Source organism: Zootoca vivipara, chromosome 11 (genome assembly GCF_963506605.1).
Source record: "Zootoca vivipara chromosome 11, rZooViv1.1, whole genome shotgun sequence".
In the NCBI taxonomy this organism is placed as follows: Eukaryota; Metazoa; Chordata; class Lepidosauria; order Squamata; family Lacertidae; genus Zootoca; species Zootoca vivipara.
This window is the reverse complement of record NC_083286.1, coordinates 26,796,218-26,812,187: the sequence shown is the minus strand read 5'-3', so window position 1 is coordinate 26,812,187 and position 15,970 is coordinate 26,796,218. Positions and strand designations below refer to the sequence as shown.

Below are 15,970 nucleotides of genomic sequence, written 5' to 3'. Positions count from 1 at the left end.
AATCATGGAGTCCCACGGACATAGAATGCAGGCTGCGAGATATGCTTACTTCTGCAAGTTGTGCCTCTGTTGAATATTGATTTGTCACTCCAAAAACCAAGTGTGCAATAGTATTCGAACCAAGATCAAACCTATGCAAACAGAAGAAGCACACGAAGTAAATATTTTTATATTAGAAAGAAAATAAACAGGAGTACAAGGAGCAATAACATTTAAAACTTACTTTTTTACAAATGTCTGCCAATTCTGCTTCAAAAACTTCCAGGCTAACTGATAACCACCATGGTTCCTTCCAACAGATACAACAATATATGGAAGATCCTGCATTTTTATTACGTCATCCTGTAAACCTTGCTCCATTAACCTAAAGAAAGAAAACAAACCTCAGTGTGAGGAAACAAGGAAATAATATCATTACCTTAATAGGAATAGGAAAACTCGAGTACGAATAAATGATACACAGTGCAATGGCTATTTGATTTCATACCCTTAGCTTTCGCTGCAGAGAGATTATTCTTCATGTCCCCCAAGCATCCTCTCATACAGTCACCATGGAAAGAAGAAAAGGTGCTGAAAGGGGGCACTGTGCCACACGCAGGAATAATAATGATAATAATTTCTATATGTCGCTCATCTGACTGGGTTGCCTCAGCCACTCTGGGTGGCTTCCAACAAATTATAAAACCACAATAAAACATCAAACATAAAAAAAACCTCCAGATACAGAGCTGCCTTCAGAGGTCTTCTAAAAGTCAGATGTTTATTTCCTTGACATCTGACAGAAGGGTGTTCCACAAGGCAGGCACGATTACTGAGAAGGCTCTCTGCCTGGTTCCCTGTAACCTTACTTCCCCGCAATGAGGGAACCACTAGAAGGCCCTCAAAACTAGATCTCGGGCTGAATGATGGGGGTATGCTGGGCTGAGGCTGTTTCTTCCCTAGTTACAAAAGGCGGAAGAGCCTATGGGCCATAGAGGAGGAGTTTGATTGAAAAGCTGAAATGGGGGACATCTAATTTGGGGGAGGGAGAGAGACTTGTCACCATTCCCAGTCTTTATCAAAGGGAGAAATTAACTACCGGTATTCAGATTAATCTCATCTGTGCTGTGGGGCAGGGTTCTTTCTCTTTGAAATCTTTGTCGAAGACGAGCAGTGGGAGACAGAACGCTCAAAACACATCCAGACCTAAAAGAATGAAAAAGCTGGCCTGCAGCTGAAGATGGTTACTTCCGGGTTTTGCTGCTCGCGCATGCGCAGACGCGCTAAATCGCGCTGCGCGCAGACGCAACACTTCTGGATGCGAACGCTTCTAGTTGCGGACGTGCCTCTGGGATGGATTACGTCCGCAACTCAAGGTTCCACTGTACTCACCATTCAAGCTTCTCCTTATTTGGGCTTAGGCTGAGAACAGCTTCAATTATGTTTTTCTCAGTATTAAATTCGGGCAGCTTGTATTTGCTGAAAAGGAAGTCCCAGCCTTCGTCCGTCTGTGTTCCAACAGCATATACTGCAAATTTGATGTCATTGGGCAAACTGCAACAAATGGAGGGTTCAGGTTAGTTCCGACATGCATCTCTTGGTGTTGGTTTCTTATGTGGAATGAATTCTCTCAGGAGGTTGTGGACTCTCCTTCAATGGAGGCTTTTAAGCAGAGGTTGGATGGCCATCTCTTTTGGATGCTTTAATTGAGATTCCTGCATTACAGGGGGTTGGACTAGATGACCCTTGCAATCCCTTCCAACTCTGCGATTCTATGATTCCATGTCTGGATTCAATTGCAAATTACTACTCAAGCCAGACTGCCCCATCTCAAGAATCATTGAAAAGGCAAATTCACAGGTAATAGCAAATTTCCTCTCTCCAGTGATTTCATGCTCTCCCACCCAGCTGGACTGAGCAGCCACAACACAGCGACTTCCCTGGTTTTGTATACTAAATTGGGGTGGCGTTAGCATTTAAGGTGCCACGATGCATGTTTTTGCCCCGCGAAGCATGAAGATGCTATGCTGCTTAAAAAAAAGAGAAACACGTACTGTAAATTTCCATTGGAGTCCTTCCACTTTGTATAGAACTCTTTTGCTTTGTCCACACACGGTTGGTACTTTCGTACGCAGGCAAACACCAGAAGAGAGCTCCGAAGCAGTCGCTCAGACACTGTCCCAGAATCGTCCCAAGACTGTTTGTCAATCATGTTTTTCAGTAGATTGACTATGTATCCCTAGAGTGATTTCCCAAACATACAAAAAAGAAATCAGTTAAACATACTGGTAAACGCGAAATCAGTTTTTTAACCAAATCCATCAAAAACTGTATTGCCTTTCCCATTCTACCAATGTATATGAACAAAATCAGTTCAGGTTTGCCATATACACACACACACATACACACCATGTACTTCCATGGCTGAAGGAAGCAGTTGTTTAATAACCAAACTGAAACGCAATGGAATAATAAATGATTTAAGTAGGTATCATAATTAACAACCTGAAATTCTGATTATAAAAGACATGCACACAGGAGCTAATGGTTTCAAGACAGCTTCATATCTATGTTTCAGACAAACAACAATCTAGATAAATGGGAACCCTGCTCCCTTGCATCATGATGAACTTTTTCTTTAAAAAAAGTATGCATCACATTAAAATAAAATCATAACATATTAACCTTATCTAATTTCCAGTTGCTTTAAACAGATAGTGTTTCTTTAAATACTAACAGTTACTGTTTGACTTCTTTCCATTACTGATATGCTGATCCTACACACACTATATTGTGATGGATGCTACCCCTAATGACTCGCATCCCGTGAGAATCAAAAAAACAAAGCAGCTTGCTTTCATTCTACAGCACAACACATATACATTCATAAAATTATTGCCAATAACCTCATAGCTGCCAAGTTATCCCTTTTTTACAGGGATTTTCCCTTATGCTGAATAGGCTTCCTCGCGAGAAAAGGGAAAACTTGGCAGCTATGAATAACCTCAGTATGTAGCTGACAGCCTCCAAGTATTGACGGCTATTTTTCAGTCTTCCCCTTCTTACCTTTAATTGATTTTCTATGTCTCTCATGTCCCTCTGCTCTAGAAGTTTGTACAAAGGTACCAGCTCATCCATTCCTTCAAGCACAGGAGTAATTTCAGTTTCATGTTTTAGGTATAGTGTTAAATCAAGAGCTTTAGTAATTGACAGCTTTTCAGCACTGTGGGAAACATAAAGTGTCAGTAATAACAAATATTAAAATATTTGTTAAAGGGGCTGAACCTATAGTGTTTTTTCATTTTTAATACGTATTAGCAACACTAATCTTAGTGTTTTCCTTTTTAACAGCTAACGTTATGAATGAAACCTGCCTGAATTTTTGTACCTCAATGGCAAATTGTGCAAAAGCAAAACATGGTTTGGAGTGTTGAACTTCTGCACCTGTCAACATGTTGTGTTATATACACCGAGTTCAGGAAAGTGTAGCAATATGATAATACATTAAAACTGCCAGCAGCTGATCCACTGTTGAGTGTATCATGAAGGGATTTCAGCAGCAACATTGCTTATTATCTGTCTTGCCAGGCTTCTCTGCCTTGCATACTTCCTACTCTATTCTATACTTCTAGTTCTAGATTTATTCATGCTTTTTACCAGGTTTTGCGGTCTTCCTGAATTAACCCAGCTTTGCAATCCTGCCCACAGGTAATCAGAACAGTACTGGTCTGCATGCATCCATGCTCTCTCTCTCTCTCTCTCTCTCTCTCTCTCTCTCTCTCATGAAGGCCAGCCCCCTTCTTAACCAACAATAGTTCCTGTCTCTGGCTACATATTTTTTTAGTACATTTATACCCCATTTTTCTTCCAACATGGAACTGAAATTGGTATACATGGGGCTCTCAAGACAGTCTCCCATCCAGACACTGACTAGATCAGGGGTCAGCAAACTTTTTCAGCAGGGGGCGGGTCCACTGTCCCCCAGACCTTGTGGGGGGCTGGACTATATTTTGAAAAAAAATATGAATGAATTCCTATGCCCCACAAATAACCCAGAGATGCATTTTAAATAAAAGCACACATTCTACTCATGTAAAAACACCAAGCAGGCCCCACAAATAACCCAGAGATGCATTTTAAATAAAAGAACACATTCTACTCATGTAAAAACATGCTGATTCCCAGACTGTCCGCAGGCTGGATGTAGAAGGCGATTGGGCCGCATCCGGCCCCTGTGCCTTAGTTTGGGGACCCTGACTAGACCCAGCCCTGCTTAGCAAAGCAAGTTGGCTGTATCAGATATCCTCAGCTCTGGGACCTCAACCAAGGGCTGCCACCGGAATAGGGACCAAATTACTTTGCTAAATAGGCACCTTCCCTGCTGCCGTTCATTATCATGTGCTGTCTCAGAGATGTACATCAGCTGTGTACATTAGCTGACACAACATATTCATTACAAGATGTATACAGTAAGCCCACAACTTGTGCACATTGAACTTGTGTGCATTCAAGCTTTACGCACAAGGCAAAAAAATAGAAAGGGGGCAGAAAAGGGGTGGCACTCCAGGGAAAATGACTTTGGAAATGCCACCTGCCATTGAACCCAATGCATTTGGACTATATACAATAGGAATGTAACCACCACAAAAGTTGTGGGCTTGCTGTATTTCTGCAATATACTCTCCCCCCCCCCCCAATGTGGATCAAGGAAAAGACACTTTGTTGCAGGTATTGTTTCTACTCGGAAGAAATATTTTTGTTATAAAGTAGGATGGGAGCGTCCTATAAACCTCTTGTAATGGCTGTGCCAAATATCTTGAGGCCAACTAGGGGAAAGGCCTGTGTCTAACAAGGCTATAAAACATGTATGTGCTCATTCCTTATGCTAGCAAAAAGTGTAGTGACATCTGTAAAGGATCGGTTCAAGACGACATTGTGTCAATGGGCAAGAACTAGGAGAGCTATTATATTTTATTGGAACAGGAAGCAGTATTTTATTCTGAGATCTCAAGCTCTTATCTTTTCTAACTCTCCCTGTCTTAGTAGTACCACAACTCTCCCAATATTCACGCAGAAATGACCTAAGCAACGTCACTGAGGAAACTCTGGATTTCTAATTCTGCAAATGATACAGGAGTATCTCTCTCATTTTATTATGTGATGAGCTAGTGTTATCTGTACAGTATTACTCTTGTATAGAACAAAAATGGCACATTGCTTACCAAAGAGACATTTAGTGTGTACTATCATACTTTACCTCACCATCTGGAATACACTATTGATGAGACTTGCTCTATCTTTGCTGCTAATTACTTTATGGTTTTCTTTCAAAAGACGAATTAGGGCATCCCATCCATCATCTCCATAGTGCACAATATAATAACCATTCATTCCAACATTAAATTTTATCCACTCCACTTCTTCTGGGAGAATGATGTCACCTACAGACAAAATATATCACAACCTTGTATTTCTCTGCCCAGCAGTACTTTACTCATTTCATTTGCAGTTATCAACCACAGATAAATAACTGATTAATGATAGGTAAAATTGCTTCAAAACCTAGCCTTCATGTCTACTACACAGTTGCTTTATGGATAAAAACTTCTGTGTGTCTTACAAGGACTAAAGAAATGGATAGCTTGGAACACCTGTATCTTCTTAATTCTTATAATCTTCCATAATAAAATTACTTAAACTTGAAAACATAATTGTGCATCTTACCCATTTGAATTACGTCAAACATACCTGTTTTAGTTGTCAGCAAAAACCTCTGAACTTCAGCACATTTACTGGTAATATACGTTAATGGAACATGCCACAGATTCCTAGAGTAAAAACAATGATGATTAGCTGATGGTTTCAACAGCCTGTATAAACACATATCTAAGCTGACCACTGAGCTGCATGACGGGGGGGGGGATGTAAAGAGAGGTTCTTGTTGAGAGTTCTACGGCTGCAAGGTCTGTTTTCACACACTTAAAAGCAAACCTGCATTTCCAGAGATGGTTCATGATTCCTGCCATATTAACACTATGAGTACCTACCTTTAAGAAAATGCTTTTGTTTCCTTAAGGCTTTGCCATCAGAGCCACCTGCGCTCTCAAAGAAATGTAACAAGTGTCCCTACAGGACAGAATTAAACCAGTCTCCAGTTTAGAGATTGTAACTTTTCTCATTTAGAAAGTCTAGCAGCCCCTCAGTGCTGATTTATTTGTATGATGTAAAAGAATATTCAATATGATTTTTTTATAATAATAATAATAATAATATTAATAATTTATTTTATACCCCACCCATCTGGCTGGGTTTCCACAGCCACTCAGGGCAGCTTCCAACAAAAGATTTAAAAAATACATTAAAATGTCAGACAATAAAAACTTCCCTAAACACTAACTAGTTAAGGAATCACAGTGCAATCTGCATTATTTATTTTTATAATTAAATGTTAGCCAGTGGTGGAGCTTCACTTGCTTCTTTGCCATTACCCGGTTGGTGCAGAAGAACTAGAAGCCTTCACATAGTGCTCTTGGTGTACATGGACTTTCTTCCCTTTTAATGTCACAGTTACCATCGGGAATCCTTTCTGCAGTGTCCAAGTGTCCATCATGGTCTTCACATCATGAAGCTCATTTTTGGTCCAGTGCTATAAATCAGAGACAAAAATATGATCTGAGGTGCTAGGAGATGCTGTTCATTGGGCAGCAGCAGCAAAGAGATAAAAATTACAAATCAGTCCTATCTGTATGACTTTCCATAGTTTATAATAGTGTGTGACATTTTTGACGTATGGCGGAGAAAGGTTTAAGAATGAAAGTATATGGTTTCCTGTAACATTTAAATGGTGACAAAAACCAGTTCCAGATTCCACATTTTTGCATCCATGCTAACCAAACAAAGAATAAAGGTGGTGGTGGGGGGGCAGTCTGATTTCCACTGAAGTACAGGTCTCTAACAATTCAGAAAGATTGCAAGGTTCAGCTATGATATGAAACCATAGTTTCTGGCTACAACTATGAGTTGCAGAGATCCTTTCCCCTCTTTCACATGTGCAAGATCATGGGGAACTCCCACTTCTGGTTTTAAACTAAGCAGTTCTGCATGATGTCTGAAGTTGATGAACTGTGGTTTGCTTAAAGCAGTGGTGGCCAAACTTGGCCCTCCAGCTGTTCTTGGACTACAACTCCCATCATCCCTAGCTAACAGGACCAGTGGTCAGGGATGATGGGGATTGTAGTCCCAAAACAGCTGGAGAGCCAAGTTTTGCCACCACTGGTTTAAAGTATGGTTTTAGAACAACCTATGATCTCAAACCAGTGTTTAATCTTGCCTTCTTCCTAACCATAGTTTAAATAAACTACAGCTCACTGTCTCTGGATTTAACTGAGAATTACAGATTGCTTAAAATCAGCAGAAAGAGATTCCAATCTCTTCCTCACAGGCATGAAAGGGAGCCAGAGGCTCATCACAACTTGTTCATGTAGCATGAGAGGCTAATGCTTTCACCTAAGACATCCATTTGTCAATATGATTTCACAGCAGTAACAGATTCCTTGGTCTCTGAATATCAGTTAAGTGTTATGCACCCTCACTTGTGGAAAGGGTGGCTTCCCCCTCTTTAGTAAGAAATTTATAAATTTCTAAACACAAATACAGTACACAATAAAACACAAACTCACGGAAGTTGAGATTGTCTCCTGGCTTCTGGCACAAACCCCATCATTTTGTCCTTGACCTCCACCAGCAGGGCAAGCCTAGCAACAAAACTCAAAAATTAGGTGCCTAAGGCTTCAAAACATGTGCAACAATACTGCTCAAAGAGCAATTCTGGCTAGCAATGCTTTGAAAATTATGACATTGCTCACTACCGTGTTTCCCCTTTTTCAAGACACCGTCTTACAACTTTTTTTCCTCAAAAAAACACACGGTGGCTTATTTTCAGGGGGTGTCTTTTTTTTTTTTTAGTGCCGGTACAACTGGGTTCCACTGGCTCAGGACGCTCGGAGCTCTCTTCCGTGCACATTTTCTGCCTCTTCTATTCTCTCCCTTTCCCCTCCTCCCCATCCTGAGTCAAGGGTTCTCCTTCCTTGGAGGCTTCTAAGCAGAGGAGACAGACGTGCACGGGGGGGGGGACTTCACTCTGTGAGGTGGATTTAAACCTCGTAGGATGCCGGAGCAGGAGGTATACACAAAGCTGCCCATCGTCATGTCGGTGTAGGTGGGACTGCTTCTCCTCCTGCTTCGGCTTGGCGCTCACCGCCATGGCTTCAGAGGAGGTGGCCGGGTGTGTGCGTACACGGAGGTATAGAGGCTGCTCCCTGGGCTCTCTCACACTGGCCGGGGAATGAGGAGGGAGGCCGGGACCCGTCCCGCTCCGAGACACTCGTGAGGGAAGCGCGAGGGGGACGAGGCTTGGGTCTGTGCCTCTGGCGCGCGCAACCCCAACTGACGGACCGACGGAAGGAAGGGAAGGGAGGGGGAAAGGGAAGGAGGGTGAGGGGAGCGGCATCAGCTCTCGGCAAGGAGGCCGGGGTGGCTGAATGACGAGCCAAAGAGGAACCTGTGCGACACCTTTTTTCTGTCCTGGGGGGGGGGAGAGAGAGACGCGATCGCAAACATACAGAGAGAGACAGACGCGCACACAGGGGGAGAGAGAGAGAGAGAGAGACGCGCACACACACACAGAAAGAGAAACGGACATGCACACACAGAGAGTGTGCGGCGCTGCTTCGCGCTTTGTCCGAGCGCCAACCCGAGAGAGAGAGAGAAAGAGACGCGCGCGCACACAGAAAGAGAAACGGACACGCACACACAGAGAGAGCGCCAACCCGAGAGAGAGAGACGCGCACGCACACACAGAAAGAGAAACGGACACGCACACACAGAGTGCGGCGCTGCTTCGCGCTTTGTCAGCGCTGCAGCCGCTGCCGCTTCCGAGCACCAACCCGACCTGGCAGGCTTCCTCCTCCTGCCAGGGCCGGCATTGCAGGAGCTGGGTCCTGCTGGCTTGTGCCCTTGGTGCTCCGTGCGGCACTGCTGCACGCTTTATCGGCGCTGCAGCAGGAGCCGCCGCTTCCGGGCGCTGACCCAACCCGGCAGGCTTCCTTCTCCTGTTGCGGCCGGCATGCTGGGTCCCGCTAGCTGGCTGGGGCGCTTGGTGGTCTTGCTCTGCATGTCGCGGAAGTATGTCTTATTTTCGGGGTATGTCTTACATTTCTCAAATGATTAAAAACCCTGCCATGGCTTACTTTTTGACTACGTATTAAAAAGGGGGAAACACGGTAGGTATGCTGGTAGAAAATATGCAAGAAATACTTACACCTGACAAGCTGTTCCACAGATCTTTGTTTTCTGTATTCTGATAGCTGAATCGTGACAGATATTTTATAAGGCCAGCTCTAAACACTTCTGGGCTGAGATAATGCAGTAGCATATTTAGAAGACAAGCACCCTGAAAAGAGAGGAGTGAAATGATAAATTCTACACTTGCTTTTTCAATGTCTGCTTATCTACATCTACATCAAAAAGATGTTCAGGAGCTCTGATTAGGACACTTCTAAGCCCTAAACTTTCATAAAGTTCTCATCTTTGGGTTCTGGCTTTTACATTAGATTTTTCTCCATATAAATTAAAACAAATGCTACAGAACATATTCATTATGTCTTTGATGGTTGAGGGAAGGATTGCATTTACACAGAATAAAATAAATAGTGTAATGAACTGTGCATAAGGGCAAAAAGGTGGGTCGATATCCTCCAAATAGTAGGACACATGGAGCCCCTGAGTTTATAAAAATCTCATCAGAATTAATGAAAGAATACATAAATAATAAGAACATTTTTTAATTTTTACCTTATCATAGGAAACACTATCAAACATTTCTTGAATCTGAGCTGGATCTTCAACAGGGGTTGATATAGGATGTGAAGAATTTAAGGCATCTACATCCATAGCAGCAAAATAATTGTTTAAAAAATGATCCTCCTAATAAAAGAAAAACAAAGTACTCATTTAATAGGGTTTGAAGGTTAAAAAAAAACCTTATTGTCATTTTACAGATGTTTTACATAAACAAAGTTAACAAAACCAAAGAACTACAATTCTCAACTCTGGAGATACCATCACCTTTGTAATAATAACAATTCACACATTAAAATGGTAGTCATTTGTATAAATTTGGGGTAGAGGGAGAATTGGGTATCATGAAAGACTTAGGAACCAGTCTTCTGTTTTCTGGTGAATTTGTAAAAGCAATTAAGTTCCACCACTTTCTACCGGTAGCAAGTGTCCTTGTGTTTTATTGTTCTCGCAAGTCTTAACTTGTGTGTTAGCTATTTTAGTGTGCATTTAATTTTTTTAAAAAATGTATTTATTAAGAATTTTCTCAAACAACAAAACATACAAAAATATAAAAAACAGAACAAAAACAAAATACCATACATACAAGACAAAGCAAGAAAAAAAAGAAAAAATTCTAGCAATCAAATCTTTTTCATAACTTCGTTATAGGACTTCCCCGATTCTCCCCATATTGGGTCCATTATAATAGCTAGATTAACAGTATTCAATATACATAGTATCTCATATTTCAATTCTACTTTTCTCTCCTTTTATCCAATAATTCCAATCTAACATTTCTATTTACCTTTCAATATATAATCCATAACTTTCCCTCACCTTTATTTTTTGCTAGCAATGAATCATCCTTCAATTATTAACTCTTATATCATGAAACATAATACATTTATAACAATAATAACTCCATCCCTCCTTCCACCCATTCCAGATTCCCTGGAGATTTCAGCGAATTCCGTAATTCAAACCAGTATTGGGTCTTCCATATTATCAGTCCATTAATTCCTCATATAATTCTTCTACCCCATTCCCACCCTTTCCCATATCCTCTTTCCAATTTTTTTGTACCACTCCTTCTGTTTCTCCCTCCCTCTATCTACCTCCCAACATCGTTTAGCCTTTTTTATATTTTCCCCAAATATGCCCTGTACTCTCCCCCTCTCACTGGGAGTACAAAGGCCCATCCTGTTTTTTCCTTGAGTGGTTCTTGTAACATGTCCTTTCTCACTTGTGGAACATTTTCCTCCTCTTCCTCCTCTTCTTCAATGTGCATAAGAATCTGCTGCTCTGTTTCTCTGTCCATTGACAAGAGTTCCTCTTGGTCCTCTGACACCTCTCCAAGTCTGTTGTCCAAATAGTTCCTTATTTGTTGATTTTGCTCATTCAGTTCATTTTTAATGTCCAAGAGTATCATAGAAATCCTTCGCCAGAGTCCCTCTTTGTTGGATGTTGAGACTACAGCCATCTTATCACTTTCCGTCCCGTGGGAAAACAGCCAAGTGCAGAACCGGAAATGGCAGGAATATTGTTTAGAAAATTAGTTCTCCATTTTGAACCCAGTCTGGAAATCTTTTCTCTTTTAGATTCACTCCATGATTAAAGTTCTTTACTTTTTTTATATAAAAAAACCCCAAATCCAAGCCAAATTAAATAAAATCCATAATCCTCACTTAATTTCTATGGTCCATTCGCCCGTCCCTCTAGGAACCCAGAACGGGCTTCTTCGGGGACATCCTTTGAAATCACTTCTTTAGCTTGCAGGGAATTTAATTTAAACTTTACTCTTCACTCCCCCCCCCCTGCTTGTTTAGTGTGCATTTAAAAGTATGGCCAAAAAGCTATCTGTGTTTTTACTTAATTTCTATGACAGAAATATTTGTACTCTTTATTAATTAGCAGATTGATATCCTGCCTTTCCATCATTTGGTGACTGCTTTTTGATTTTGAAACAGCATGTACCTAAGTATATAAGTTTGTGAATTAAAAGAAAAATAAATTTTGAAACCCCCCAAATTACCTGACTGATTTTCAGAGGGGGTAAACATGTTAGTTTGTTTCACAAAAAACAAGGAGTTTGGTGGCACCTTAAAGTTTAATACTTATTATGATTTCCATTCTGAAGGAAATCAGCCCCGAGTGCTCACTGGAAGGACAGATCCTGAAGCTGAGGCTCCAATACTTTGGCCACCTCATGAGAAGAGAAGACTCCCTGGAAAAGACCCTGATGTTGGGAAAGATTGAGGGCACAAGGAGAAGGGGACAACAGAGGATGAGATGGTTGGGCAGTGTTCTCGAAGCTACAAACATGAGTCTGACCAAACTGCAGGAGGCAGTGGAAGACAGACGTGCCTGGCATGCTCTGGTCCATGGGGTCACGAAGAGTCGGACACGACTAAATGACTAAACAACAACAAATGCTGTAGGCTTTTGTGTGCTAGAGTTCCATTTATAATAGGGGAACTCAAACTTTTTAAACGGGGCCAGTTCACTGTCCCTCAGACACTGTTGGGGGACAAGCTACAATTTGAAAAAAAATGAATTCCTATGCACACTGCACATATTTTATTTATCATGCACAAAAAACAGGAAAAACAATACAATATTTAAAATGAAGAACAATTTTAATCAACATAAACTTATAAGTATTTCAATGGGAAGTATGGGCCTGCTTTTGGCTAAGGAGATGGTCATTAGATGGATATCTAAATAGGAAACAATTTTTCTTTTCTTTTCTGGAGAATCATTTTTCAAATCACAGAAGCATTGGAAGGGGCCACCAGGATCATAGTCCAACTCCCTGCCATGCAGGAATCTTTCACCCAGCTCACTACCCTGAGACTGAGCTAACCAACAAGAAATACTGGGGAGAATCTACAGTCACGAACAATACGTTCTTAGCACACACTTCTTATTTGTGTGTGTGTGTGTGTGTAAACACACACACACACACACACACACATATATATGTAACTCACACCAGCCCTCCCCTCCAGCTTCAGACTGGGTGGCTCCCACGGGGACAGGTGGAGGGAGCCTCTTCCACCCTTCGAGAAATTATCAGGCCCAGCAGGGAAACAAGGCCAGGCGCAAGCAGTGATTCAAACCCAGATCTCACGCGCTGTGGCCGCTCTCCCTTGACACGGACGGTTGCCAACTTCCCTTCCCCCCACAAAAAAGGGGCTGTTCAGCAGAGTCGGCGGCAAGTCCTCCCGCTCCTGCACTAAAAAAAAAGGAACTTTCTGGTTCCCGCAGGTGGTTGAAAAAGGCCCACAGGAGCTAGCAAGAAATGGTGGCTCCTTTGGCTCCTTGTTCCCGAAGTTGAGAGATTCATTCCCCATGTGCAGTCATAGGTTTGTTGTCTGTCATATGACTGTATGTGTTTTCATTCCACAGCGTGGAAGTGACGTAGACCGGAAGCAGAGTTTCAGCAAGGGGACTTTTGCTAAGGGCAAACTCCTTGGGGGTGCAAGGCACCAGGGACCATGAAACTTGAAAATCTGTTGTCATGTTTATTGTGTTTTCCATTCCAGGTCGGAATCACAGCGTGCTGATGGATTTCTAGTTAACGCAGTGTGTATGTTCTGTTTCATGCTATAAACAGAACGCACCATCCAGAAGAACGGAAGCTTGTTCTTTACCATGTTGTGTTGTGATACATGGGGATGATGGGAAGGTTACAGAGACATGTGATGTTTTATCCGTTAACCATTTTTTTTCCATGCAGGTTTAAGCATGAAGCTCCCAAAATTGCTGAATGTCTGACGCAAGAATGGTTATGTGTACCAGTGTTCAGGACAAAGCAATAGGGAAAGGAGATAAGAATATCTCACAGAAATTACCTCTTGGCAATGGTGATGTTGACAGGGACAAAGTGTACCTGGAAAAAGTCAAGATGCTGGTGACAGGGTATGACGTGTGGGTTCCAAAGTCACACAGAGCAAAATGCTCAGCAAACATGGTTTGCAAAAGGTTTTTCCCTGAATTCAGACAGAGTTTCTGATGGGGACAGTGACAAACCCGGAAAAGCCAGAATGCCAATGTTTGTGTCTGACATGTGGGTTGGATATGTCATGAAACAGGGAGCATATATTCTTCCTGTGGTATGGAGGCATATACAGAGTACTAAAGCCTCATACCAAATTGATTTTACTCACAAGGGATGTTGAGTGCAGTGCAGAATGGGAAGGAATTCTATGTGTTTTCCTAGGCAACCCCATTGCTGGTGACTTACATAGTAAGTCTTTCGCTGTTATAAACAGCAAGTGTGCTCAGGTGAGTTTCCACTGATACAGTGAAGGAGATGTGCCAGGTGCGCAACTCAAAAGGAGCTACAAAGGGTGAAAGGCTCACCAAGAGTTTACTAACACGCTATTGCAGATTTAGCTGTGGTTAGTGGCTCGACAGAGGTCTTAAAACCCGCAGTCCAGAGAAGGGTACAGAGTTTGTCCTCAAGAGATGGTAAACCACGCCCATAGGCTGTGACACCATTTCCCTGAAGAAAGAAGCTGGACCACGTCCAGAGGCCATATGCGCCAACACTGTTTCCTCAGAGAGGAACGTGGCTAGGGTTCGAGTCCCAACAAAGCCAGCTGTACAATTTCCTGATAGTCAAAAAGGCTATGACGCCAAGACTAGTCAGAAGCGCACGATGGTAAGGCCCAGACCAATCCAGTTGCTGGTAGTTCCAAAGGTGGACTGCAACACAGTGCATAAATCAGGGGAGGATGTTGAAAGATTCATTCCCCATGTGCAATCATAGGTTTGTTGTCTGTCATGTGACTGTATGTGTTTTCATTCCACAGAGTGGAAGTGACGTAGACAGGATGTTTGTCTTACTGTGTTCCTAAGTGGGACTGTTATTTTTCTTTCTCTTTGCTGTGTGAAGCTAGAGAGGGAGCCATGATGAAGAGCTCCGAGTGTGTTTCTATGTAAATACAGTGGTACCTCGCAAGACGAAATTAATTCGTTCCACGACTTGTTTCATGTTGCGATAATTTCGTCTTGCGAAGCACAGCTTCCCATAGGAATGCATTGAAATTTAATTCATGCTTTCCTATGGGGAAAAAAGAAGCGCAAAAAAAAGGCGCCGACTCACCTGCCACGGCCGGAAGTCTTTAAGGCTCTGGGGAGGGGGAAGCAGGAGGAGGGCCAGGGGTCTCCTCCCGCCACAGTCTCCGCTCCTTCAGGCGCCGCCAATGTTCCCGCCAAGGGCCGCCTGGCGAGTCCCGCTGCTGCTCCTGCCGGATCCCGCCAGCCTGTCGGGGATGAGCTGCGGAGGCCGCCACTGGCGGAGTCCTAAAGGTAAGCGGTGGTGGCTTCCCTTCCCGTTGTGTGGCTGCTTCGTCTTGCAAAGCACAGCCATAGACAGCTTCGTTTTGCGAGTCTTCAAAAAAATCACAAAACGCTTTCATTTTGCGATTTTTTCGTTGCGCAAGGCATTCGTCTTGCGGGATACCACTGCAAAGTAGTTTAGCCAAATGCTGTGCTACTGAGTCTGTTATGCAACTGTGCAAACCTCTGCGTATCTGTGAAGTGTGTTGGTGTTCGTCTGACACCAGTCACTGTGATGTTCGGGCTGAAGAATGCTTAAGAAGCTCCCGGGGGGGGGGGGAGGGAACATTCCAGTCGGGCATATGTCTCTGCTAAGGTCTTACTTGTGAGTAGGCAGCCTCCTGATGTGCTGACACCCTCATGCCAGGCCAGGGCAGCCTCGGCCCCAGGAAGTATCTCATCCGGCAGCCGCCACCGGGCTTCCTGCTTTCCGCCAGGTGCCGGCGAAGCCATGACAGGAATTGGGAGAGAGATGCCGAGCGGAGAGAGGGAGGTGCTGCTGCCACTGGCGCTCTGGCTGCTAACAAAGCTTCAGCCCAGATGCCCCCGGGAGCCTCACCCGGCCTCTGCCCCGGGGCCTAGAGCAGGGGTTGGCAATCTAAGGCCCATGGGCTACAAGCAGCCTACAGGGGTCATTTTACCAGCCCATGAGCCGCCCCCGAACCGAGCTGCCCGTTCGGCAAGTCCCCGCACGCTGCACTAAACTGGCACAGTGCGGCGCGGGGACTCGCTTCCGTGGTACCGGAAATCGCATTGACACAGATGCAGAAAATCGCCTCTGCGCAGACGCAGAAAATGACCCGAC

At 43.3% G+C, this 15,970-nt stretch overlaps 1 protein-coding gene across 2 annotated transcripts in view; it reads right to left on the bottom strand.

Annotated features, from left to right (window-relative positions):
* The window catches only part of ERAP1 (endoplasmic reticulum aminopeptidase 1), a 31,711-nt gene that overhangs the window by 5,598 nt on the left and 10,143 nt on the right, over positions 1 to 15,970 (bottom strand). For both annotated transcript variants that reach the window (XM_035100169.2, XM_035100170.2), the window contains exons 8-18: positions 9,832 to 9,963; positions 9,299 to 9,430; positions 7,659 to 7,733; positions 6,468 to 6,625; positions 5,728 to 5,807; positions 5,237 to 5,420; positions 3,046 to 3,202; positions 2,034 to 2,218; positions 1,372 to 1,533; positions 224 to 364; positions 50 to 131 (exon numbers count right to left, since the gene is read on the bottom strand). In XM_035100169.2, the coding sequence (XP_034956060.2) occupies positions 50 to 131; positions 224 to 364; positions 1,372 to 1,533; positions 2,034 to 2,218; positions 3,046 to 3,202; positions 5,237 to 5,420; positions 5,728 to 5,807; positions 6,468 to 6,625; positions 7,659 to 7,733; positions 9,299 to 9,430; positions 9,832 to 9,963 (1,488 nt within the window). The remainder of the gene's footprint in view (positions 1 to 49; positions 132 to 223; positions 365 to 1,371; positions 1,534 to 2,033; positions 2,219 to 3,045; positions 3,203 to 5,236; positions 5,421 to 5,727; positions 5,808 to 6,467; positions 6,626 to 7,658; positions 7,734 to 9,298; positions 9,431 to 9,831; positions 9,964 to 15,970) is intronic.